We start from the raw sequence: 11132 nt of genomic DNA on the forward strand, positions 1-11132 counted from the left end.
AAATAATGACTTAAATGAAAGCTGGCTGAATCAGAGTGTCACACTCTCATTCTCACCGTGTGTACAGATGCAAATGCCCCCCTCCCCCCACAGGCAGCTGCAGGACAGCTATGACTGTCTGCAGAGTTGCCTGTGCACAGGGTCTATTATACTCTGATCACATGTGATACAAAGGAAATTCGGCCAAAATCAACAAGTTAGTGTGTAGGTAGCTCTTTAGTGTTAGCAGGTTTAAAAATAGGTGTTTAGAATATTTCTCCTCAACTTCCACGCTACGCTCGGTTACCAACAGACATTGTTGAGTTTTTCAGTACAAGAATTTTCCAAGAAATGATCAGCTATTACAGTGCTTATAGTCGAATCTTTATTGTTTGCTATGTACAGGGGAGATAACAAAAAATCAAAGACACTGTTATGTACATAATAAAATTAAGATAAGTGTCAAGTTAAAAACAATTGCAATGTGCATACAACATGCTGTGTATATAGATATTATTGCAAGAGTGTTGAATGAATGGCATTTTGTTCACTCATCCAGCCAGTCGAGGTTCAGTCCTTCTCCCCGAAAAGATGTGCGCTTGACGCCATAATTAAAAAGCAGCTCCTCACAGATATCAATGTCTCTTGTGGCCTGCAACAGGATGACATCCCTCTCTCCTTCAGGGAAGTTCATCCTGCAATAGACTGGCCTCAGGTTTGCCTTCTTGGAGGAATGATTGATCCTCCGGCCCATGGTGTCTTCTGTTGGGTGACACCCACACGGGAAAGTCTGAGCATCTACGCAGAGGTCCCGACCACCACCATGGAAAAAGAAAAGGTAGCCCATCTCATCCTGGATGGACTCCATCATCTTCCGGCCCTCTGCTCCTGTGATTACCTTGCCATGGTAATCGCAAACAATGGATCCCATGGAAAAGGCTTTGGTGGCAACAACTCCTGTGGTCAAAAGAAGGTGCAATTAGTATTCACTCCAGGAGCACAATATCACAGTGTTTTACTGCTGGATTAATGCTCGCCTGCTCACAAGACATGTTTACATACCATGTCCTTTTGTGCCACCAAAGTCCTTGAGGGCCAGGCCTGTCCACTTTTGACTATGGAGCGTAGTGAGGATCCATGGATCCGTCTCCACCTGCACCCTACTGACTGGTTTCCACTTTGCCACTACGTTCTCGGGGCGAGGACAGTTGGCAGTCCAACCCTCTTTTTGGATGAGCAATGACACCTTGCTGACTGTCGGGGGCCGTCTCGAACACTGGGCTGTCAAAGACAAATGTTAAATTAATTTTCTTGTCCAAAATGTGAATTATGTTACTTTGATTATAGAAATATTGTTAACCTAATCTCCTAGCATAATTTCCAGAACACCAAGATGTGTAATCATTTTTTTGAATGATAAAGTGCGTCAACTTACACAAGAGGTGCTCCTCCCGCTTGGCAAACTGCACAGACCTCCACCTGTCATAAAAGACTCTGTCAGGTGGAAACCCTGCAGCGGTCCGTTTTTTTTTCGTGGGTGGGGTGCTACTCGCCGTCGCCGGGAAGTGCTGGAGAAACGCTCCAAAGTCCCTGTCATCCTGGTCAGCTGCGCCTCTGCCTCGCTTCTTTTTCCGACCTATCCTCTCATCAGCCGGCTCATCAGAAGGAGAGCTGAAAAGAATATTTCATAGTCAAACTCTGGTAAACAGAAAATATATGAATGTTGTATGTTTTGGATGATGACACAAACCATGTCGAAGTACTGAATCTGTGGGCTCTTCTCACTTCTTGGCTTGAAAAGCTTGGTAATTCATACCTGCAATGAAGAATAAATTTTAGATTATACCTCAATTCTTTCAGCATATTTTTCTTACAGAAAATAAAATAATATTATTTGAACTTGATGTAGTACATAAGCCAGCCACTCAACTTAATCCTTTTATATTTCTCTGTACAGCGTGTATAAATGCATACACTATAATACATGATTCTGCTAAAACTTACTGTTCATGCAGACGGTTGAGGTCGCTCGCAACGTTGCCAACTGGTATGCCCTGTTTGGACAGGAAAAATCTGCCCTGGTCGTCCACACTGTCCTGCAGACATGCTGGACGAACCTTCTGGAAGTATGCGTCCAGCATCTGTGGAGATCAGACAGGAAGTTAATGCTTCATTCTGATGCTAAAGTAATTCATATTAAGTCTTTTCAGGCTGCTAGAGAACTTATTACAACCCCACCATCCCCTAAGTCTTGATTTACAATCATCATCAGTCATTCATTGGCAAAAGTAAAAAAAATCATCATCAGTCATTTATTGGCAAAAGTAAAAAAAAATCATCATCAGTCATTCATTGGCAAAAGTATATGAGGAGGTGCTGGTGTCCTCTGGGGGAGGGGGGTGGGGGGGGGTCAATCATATTCAGCCTTATAGAGAACTTACAGCAGAGTCCTCCACTGCGAGGGAAAATGTTGCACTCTTCTTTGTGGACGCTGTCAGTTCACTGACCCCCATTCGGATTCGTCCCTCAACATGTGTCTTGTTGACCCAATCTGAAGCCTGGAAAACAAATAAAGAACACAGTGGGGATTAATGACATGACTACAGGGTGACTTACTGTACAGTGTTTCCTCAGTGTGTATAAAGTCAAAGTACTTACTGTAAATGCCCTCACTGCTTCTGGTCGCTGGAAGTATCTCAGGACCAGGATGGCTTCGCAGAAGTAACGGAACAGCGTCTTTTGGTCTTCTTCCACATGCTGCTGATCCAGGAGCCTCCTGCGGATGTCCAGCATGTCCATCTGTGACACTCTGAGGACTCTCTGGCAGTCTTGGAGAGTCGGCTGAGCAGGTCTAGAATGATTTGATGAAAAAAACAAACAAATAAGGAGGCCAGTTAGAAATGTTTCTGTATCTGTGCCTGGCAGCGTTCCAAGATTTAAATTTAATGACTCTGCATTAAATAAAAAGTAATACTAGTGAATAACAACTCACTTTTTGTTGCAAGTTTCAACTGCAGCGCCTGGTGGTCTGTGACTGGATTCAGCAGGTGTGTCCATGGGGTCATTAAGAATTAAAAAATGCATGTCACGAAGGTCTTCCAGAAGAGCCTGTCTGGAAGCCTCATCGGGGTACCGCCTGACCATGACGTTGTAGTCCCAGGTTCTGCCTTGAAGGGTCCAGGCCTTCATCGACTTTTTGGCTCTGTCCACCTCTGCATTCCTCTCCTCATTTGTGTGGTTCTTCAGGCAGACTCTTAACAGGTGGTTAGGCAACAGCTCCTGTGGTCTGAAACACTGCAGACAGGAAACGATGCGGCGATCCTTGTCACTGTGAGAGAGAAGGTAGACGGTTTAGTTTGATTAAAATCGTTTCATAAAACAAAATATTCCAGAAAGACTTGAGACAAGGAAGTTTTTGATTTGGCGCTACATAAATAAAATTGAATTGAATTTAATAGCGTTGATGGGAAAAAAAGATTGGATTTGACCTAAATGGCACAATAATCACATTCTCAACACAGACATGTTTACTTATGTCATATAAAGAAAAACTTTGAAGGTGAAACAGATTCAAAAGGGAGGGGGCTGGTGTGATCCTAATACAATGAGGTGCAAATTGGACACTCTAATTACAATGCCACACTGCAGTCCAGACTGCTGCCTCTGAAAAAGCCTTTGTTTTTGGATTTTAGGCCATGATCAAATATATGTTCTTGTCAAATTATTATTTTATATACTTATTATTTCTAAGTCAGGGACAAAACACATACAGCTTGTAGTTAACTCAAAGTTAAGAAAAGAATAACTGTAGTAACTTAGTAATTTAGTCATTAAGGAGTGTTTTGCTAGATTTTTGCTCATAGTATTGTCAACCAACAGGCCACCTGGGTACAGCAGTAAGGCTGTTAAATAACAAGAAATAGATTATTTACTTAAGCTTACAGATGTTAGTACACGTGAATGCATTCTTAAAATGTAAAGACAGAAAATACAAATGATCTGAACTTACCGCTTGGGAGCCATTCTTCGCAAATGAAAAAGCTAGTTTACAAACAAAGAAAAATGCAGGAGGAATCTTCAGTGTTTTCTTGAAGAACTGAGTACATGGTGCCTCTGAGGTCTCACCTTATATGTCCACTTGATAGTCCCTCCCACCTTTCTGCAGCAGCCAAGAGGGGGGTGGGCTGACCATGACTGATTTGTTTTTAAATAAAGTAAGTCAAATGTAAGAAATGACAAGGATGAGTTACATAACACATTTTAATACATGTTCAGTGTAGGGAAATCTGATTATTCTGATCATTACATACAATGTTGGCCTGAAATACTGAGCCTGAAATTTTGGGAAATGTTTGATTTGTAGGCCTGGGCTTGCAGTACAGAGGAAGAGGAAAGCTTTAAATGTGTGTATCATCAACCATATTTCTGAAAATGCTAGGCAGAAGTACATACCAAAAACTTTAAGAGATCTGACCTCTGACACCAGGCAGACACAAGTTTCAAAATAAACAATGTTGGTCTCCAGTGAAAGGCCTGACTCTAGGCTATAGATAGTATAGTAAATGTGATCCTGTTGAAGAGGGAGAATTTTACCCTGAACTCACCCAAAAATGTAAGAGATACAGGACAAGCAGACTCATTTTACCCTGGTCTCCTAGAGCAGAAGTAATGACTTAAATGAAAGCTGGCTGAATCAGAGTGTCACACTCTGATTCTCAGCCTGTGTACAGATGCAAATGCCCCCTCCCCCCACAGGCAGCTGCAGGACAGCTATGACTGTCTGCAGAGCTACCTGTGCACAGGTGCAAGTTTACCTGGAATGTGGTTGTTTAATTTAACTTGAAGTGGGAGAATTTTACCCTGAACGCACGCAAAAAATGTAAGAGATACAGGACAAGCAGACTCATTTTACCCTGGTCTCCTAGAGCAGAAATAATGACTTAAATGAAAGCTGGCTGAATCAGAGTGTCACACTCTGATTCTCAGCCTGTGTACAGATGCAAATGCCCCCCTCCCCCCACAGGCAGCTGCAGGACAGCTATGACTGTCTGCAGAGCTACCTGTGCACAGGTGCAAGTTTACCTGGAATGTGGTTGTTTAATTTAACTTTCATCAGAAATAAGTTGTTTGCAGCTAACCAGTCAGGGAGCATCCAGCATACATACAAACAATTTGTTTCTGTCTGTAAACAACCTGTACAGTTTACCCTCCTTAGTGACATGTAAATAGGTTTGATGTATGAATACATCTTTATTAGCAACCACTCAGAGTTTGACATGTGGTTCTATTATACTCTGATCAGTGATCTCAGAACAATGGAGGTGTGTTTTGGACACACACATCAGTATGGCACACAAGTTTTTAATCATCACATGTAATAAAATGTTAAGAAGGAGACTACATGAAAAAGTGAGTGTGTAGGTTTATAATGAGGTGGAATAGAAGCTCTTTAGTGTTAGCAATTAAAATTGCTGTTTAGATATTTCTTTCCTCCCTCTGCAGATGCTTTCTTCCTTTGCAGGCTGATGGTCTGTGGCCTGCTTTCTTCTGTCTTCCAGCACACTCCATGTCTTCCCTCTGCAGATGTTTGGAGCTCTGTCTTGTCTGCAGAATCTGTCTTGTCTAACCAAGTGTCTTGCTTACAAAGTCACACCCTGCCCCCTCTAAACAATAGTAAGCAACCCGATTGGTCTGCTTGACCATGACATCACACAGCTGGTGCTGCACAGATAATAAGTACTGCAGTTAAGGAACCATTCATTCACTTTGTTTTCGATTCTGACTGCAGAGACCACCTTTTGCCCTTTGCAAGGACATTTTCAACTTGAGCTACACTCCTGTTTTTGTGCTCCTTGTCTTTGGCAGAATTTTCTATACTTTCATCCCAAGACTCTCACTCCCTTCCCAAGGACTTCTTTTTATTTTTGGAAAATGGCAGCAAAAGCCGACAAGTAAGTTCAAATTTCTTTTCTCTAGTGGATTTTTACTGTTTGTGTTGTGTCTAATCACATCTGTGCCTGTAATTGACAATTCAGTTGACATGGTATGGATAAAGGCAGGATAAAACTAATGTTGATAATAAGCAAATTGTGAAAAACCCAATTATAGTTTTCACTCTGTGTTTTTCTATTATCTGTTTAAATTAAGGCTTGTCCCAAAAACATGTTGAAATAGTTTCCAGAGTGAAAACTATATTTGGGTTTTCCACAATTTGCTTATTATCAACATTAGTTTTATCCTGCCTTTATCCATACTAACTTAGGTCACCATAAGTAACAAGTCACTCCTTTGGAAACTATTTCAACATGTTTTTGGGACAAGCCTTAATTTAAACAGATAATAGAAAAACACAGAGTGAAAACTATATTTGGGTTTTCCACAATTTGCTTATTATCAACATTAGTTTTATCCTGCCTTTATCCATACTAACTTAGGTCACCATAAGTAACAAGTCACTCCTTTGGAAACTATTTCAACATGTTTTTGGGACAAGCCTTAATTTAAACAGATAATAGAAAAACACAGAGTGAAAACTATATTTGGGTTTTCCACAATTTGCTTATTATCAACATTAGTTTTATCCTGCCTTTATCCATACTAACTTAGGTCACCATAAGTAACAAGTCACTCCTTTGGAAACTATTTCAACATGTTTTTGGGACAAGCCTTAATTTAAACAGATAATAGAAAAACACAAAGGAGTGACTTGTTACTTATGGTGACCTACGTTAGTATGGATAAAGGCAGGATAAAACTAATGTTGATAATAAGCAAATTGTGGAAAACCCAAATATAGTTTTCACTCTGTGTTTTCTGTTTAAATTAAGGCTTGTTTCTCATCCCAAAAACATGTGAAATATATTCCAAAGGAGTGACTTGTAACTTTTGGTGACCTAAATTAGGTCAAGGGTGAAGTGTGAATTGGTCAGCCACTTTAGCACAACTCAGGCCTCTGTCCTAAGAATGCTGAAAAACCAGTTCTGGTAGCACTACAGTATGAGAGGTTGTGGAAACTGAACCAGTGGAATACTTCCCTCTTAAACCACAACTTTCTGTATATTTGTAATTTTATGTATATTTTATATTTTAACTGTATATTTTATGTAATAGACAGTCCAGCCACAACAGCAAGCAAAAACATTCATTCATTTTCACAGTTGTAATCTTTGGTGTGTCTGCTTTGTCTCACAGCCAGAAGTCCGATCGTCGCATCGTTCACTGCCTGCTGTGTGAAAAACCACAGGACATGCTGACGACGCATCTGAGCAGGGTCTGCATGAAGAAAAGCACGCCTGAAGAACGGCTGGAGGAGGCGAAGAGGGCCAAGGAGTCCTGCAAGGAGTGGACACGGGGGCCAGAAACTGGGACTATAAGGAGATGTGCAAGCGGTACCCCCACAGACCATCTAGGCTGGCTCTTCTGGAAGAGCTGCGCCAAAGAAAGTTTTTTGTGGCCAATGCTCCGAACACTGCAGACCTGGACTCCGAAGAGCCGTCCACCAGCACAGCTGCCGTTCCCACAGCCAGTGGCCTTTCTGGAGCAGCCGGTGGCAGCTCTGAAGCGGCCGGTGGCGTCTCGGTGGCGGAGGATAGCAGCTCTGAAGGCAGCTCCACCGATCCAAGTGACCGAACATGGCAAAAGTAAGTTCTAAACCTCACACACACACACACACACACACACACACACACATCAGTTCAGAAACTGTGAACAAACTGCAAGATTGATTTGAGCTCATTTTCGTCTTTCTCTATTTTTTTCAGAGATCAAGCAGAGCAGAGCAAAGGTGTCCGTGCCAACATGATGAAGATGGGGCTGTATGAAAAGTTCCCTGCAGAAGAGGCCATGCTGACGGATTTCAAGGGCTACCTGATCAATACCCTGCAGGTCCCAAACTGCCAGCAGGAGGTAAGATATATCCCATGTGTCTCTTTTCAGTCTGTTCCATGTTGCTCTTTGTAACCGCGAAACGTTTTAAAATATAGTAGCACAGCACATGTAGAGCAGCTCTCTGCGTATTAAGTTCCATAACAAATTTAGATAAAACACAGCTTTTTTTTCGGGGTGTCTTTGTGCGGCTGGCTGGTGTGTGGCTTTTCTTCTCGCTGCATCGTCATCTCACACTTCTCTTTTTCTTTCATCACAGGTAGACAACGTCTCCAGGATGCTGAGATTCATCCAGCCAAGTGGGGATGAAGTCAGCTTGGACTTCCTGCTAAAGTCAACTGAGACCAAGGACTACCTCACCCAACTCCGTCACGCTGAAATGGGCCCAGCCACCATACTGAACTACATTAAAAACATGATACGGTTTGTTCAGTATTTGAAGACCCACCTCAACCTGGCTGCAGCGGATGCTGACTTCTACAGGAAGTGCCAGGCCTACCTCGACCTCCTCGTTGCCCTCAGAAAGCCAGTGGCCAAGTCCAACAGCAAGGTCACCTGTAAAACCAGGTCAGTCTGCCTCCCATTTATTTTACTTTAATGACTTCCTGCATGTTGATAATACTCATGTGCTGGCTGTACATCTGGGGTTATGTGACACAGACATGTGTGTAATCCTCCCCTGCATTGTTTCTTGTCTTCTATCATGTCATTCTAGGTTTGAACGGTTCCACGAGGGTCAGAGGAGCCTTCAGGAGTGCCAGGCAGTCCTCCGGAAGGCCAAGAAAGACATGCTGTCCATTTATGGGAGGCTGATGGAAGGCGACCACGTGGCTTCAGATCAAAAGACGCTGTACCGGTATTACTGTGAAGCAATCCTGATCCTCGGTCACTTCCAGAGACCGGGGGCGGTGGAGGGAATGACGGTAAGACCTCAGTTTTTGTGGGAGTATTTTAGGGGGCAATATTAGGGTATATTAGGTAGTCTGCGAAGAGGGCCTTTATGTCAGTTATTCACTCTGTGTGTATTTTTGTTTTTTCAGACAGCAGAGTGGGGGAAGAGAAAGAATGCTGGGGGCAAAGTGTGCGTGGCTGTCAGCGACCACAAGACTGCGACAATGCAGATTGCTGTGTTTGCCCTCACTATGGAGGAGGCTGCAGTAAGTACGCTTAATACAAGCTAAATTGTCTTACCATGAAATACAGTAACACCAACAATGAACCAACAGATATTAACAGATATTTTTTGTTTTTCTCTGCAGATGCTGGACGCATACTACATGTGGATCCGCCCTGACTACATCCGCCCGGGTCAAGATAATGAAGACAGGCTGTTTTTGTCCACAGCGGGCACAAAGGTCAGGAGTGCGGGCAATGACGTCACTCGCCTGCACACGCAGTAAGTATTAACAGCAGTCCATAGGTCCAAAAATATCTGTTGAATTAGCGTAACGGATTTGTGCATTTAATAAATAGATCATGCCCCAAGAAAATTATATAATTCAAGTTTGGGAGCTTCATCTGATATTTCTCCCCCATTGCAGCTACAAACTGCCGGACATCAAGAGCCAGGAAATTCGTAGGACCGTGGAGACAGATGCTGCTGCCAACTTCACGGAGGAGCAGAAGGCGTCTGTGGCACACTACATGGCCCATTCGACTGCTGTGGCAAACCAGCACTACAGGATGAAGACCCTGGACACTGTTGTGGCGACCGCGAACCTGCTCAGCTCCCTGACACGGTATGTAATCATCTGAAACAGTCAATTATTAATTAAATATTAATAATTATAATGTCTCTCAGTGCTCACCCACCTGTTTGTCAGTGTGTAACCTGGAAACCTTTTCAATATTGCAGCTCCTCTTCTGACGACTCTGGCGAAGAGGGTGCCCGGGAAGAGAAGAAAATGCGAGTGGAAAAAGAGGGCAGACCAACCCCGGACTTTAAAGTCTTTCTACAGGTCTTCCCTGTAGGAATCACTGGCCAGCCACCCAACAAAACGCAGAGAGCAGACGCTGGGTTCCCCACCGATAGAGCCTTTTATGACAAGTGGAGGGCTCTGCAGTACGGCAAGCGGGAGCAACATCTTTTGTGTAAGTGTAGATACTTTCTTAGCCAAACATTTACAACTCGTGTCTGACTATTAATTTTATTAATTTAAATGTTCTCTCTTTGACAGCAAAATGCTCAAGATGTGCCCCGACACTAGCGCAGGTGGCGAAAATCATCGAAGCAGAGGGGTGGACGGCCAATCATCCCCGCCCAGAGGACATAGTGGCAAAGTGGAGGCCGCTCAGCAAGGCACAGGCGCAGAGTGACCCGGCCATCGTCAGGGGGGTGACCAGGCAGAAATGGCCAGGTCTGGCTGTGAAGGATTTAGGGGAGAAGAAAGGACAAGGTATGTACAAATACAGTAAAATCCATCCAAAACATGACTATAATTACATCATGGACAGCACAGTAATGACTCCCTCTTTTTGACCACAGGAGTTGTTGCAACTAAGCCCTTCGGCAAGGGCTCCATCCTGTGTGATTTCCACGGAAAGGTGATCACGGGCGCTGAGGGCAGGCAGATGATGGCAGAGATGCAGGACGACATGGGCCACCTGTTTTTCTTTACACACGGCAGTGAGGAAGTCTGCATCGATGCGCAGAACTTCCCCTGTGAGTGCCACCCGTCTCTGGAAACAGCAGGCAGATGGATCAGACACTCCAAAAAGAACTTTAACGTGCAGCCACGCCACTGCACAGTGACACTTCCAGAGGGAGACAGACACGTCCTGCTCTTTCAGGCCGTAAAGGACATTGCCAGTGACGAGGAGATCCGCTTCGACCACGGTGTGAAGAGGAGGTCTTTTCGTGGGGAGGAAGAGGAGCTGAAGTGGCTGGATGTCTGACAAGTTTCCCTGACAGACTCTGTCATACTGTATTATATTGTACAGCTTGTGCTGTTATTGTATAACGAATGTGTGTAAATAAAGTGTGTGTGATTTAACATTAACCGTTTCTGTGTCTGACTCAAATAAGTAAAAAGTGTGTGTGCGGGGGGGTTGGGGTACCTCACTATGGGCCTCTCCAAATGGCCACATTTTCTCAAAGTAAAATCCCAGAGACCCCAGCGTTGGCATAGACATTGTGCAAGGGGCCAAGAACATGAGTCATTTGAGTCATATCTGCGTACATCAGTAATATGACATGTTACTGATGTAAGCAGACACACATGCTCATCCACTCAGTGATTCCTAGTAAAATACTGCCAGGATCTCACTTA

The 11132-nt window shown here is 43.6% G+C and overlaps 1 protein-coding gene across 1 annotated transcript; it reads right to left on the bottom strand.

The window, feature by feature from the left end:
• Positions 1–341: 341 nt before the first annotated feature.
• Positions 342–5305, bottom strand: LOC119903358. Its single transcript, XM_038719507.1, has 9 exons — positions 3989–5305; positions 2972–3307; positions 2638–2830; positions 2421–2537; positions 1984–2120; positions 1730–1795; positions 1415–1650; positions 1042–1260; positions 342–936 (listed from the first exon to the last, which is right to left on the bottom strand). The coding sequence occupies exons 1-9, from the start codon at positions 4000–4002 to the stop codon at positions 527–529; spliced, it is 1728 nt and encodes a 575-aa protein (XP_038575435.1). The 5' UTR covers positions 4003–5305; the 3' UTR covers positions 342–526.
• Positions 5306–11132: the final 5827 nt, after the last annotated feature.

Source organism: Micropterus salmoides, unplaced genomic scaffold (assembly GCF_014851395.1).
Source record: "Micropterus salmoides isolate LMB-PRFRI ecotype aquatic unplaced genomic scaffold, ASM1485139v1 Ms_hic_scaffold_1480, whole genome shotgun sequence".
NCBI lineage: Eukaryota > Metazoa > Chordata > Actinopteri > Centrarchiformes > Centrarchidae > Micropterus > Micropterus salmoides.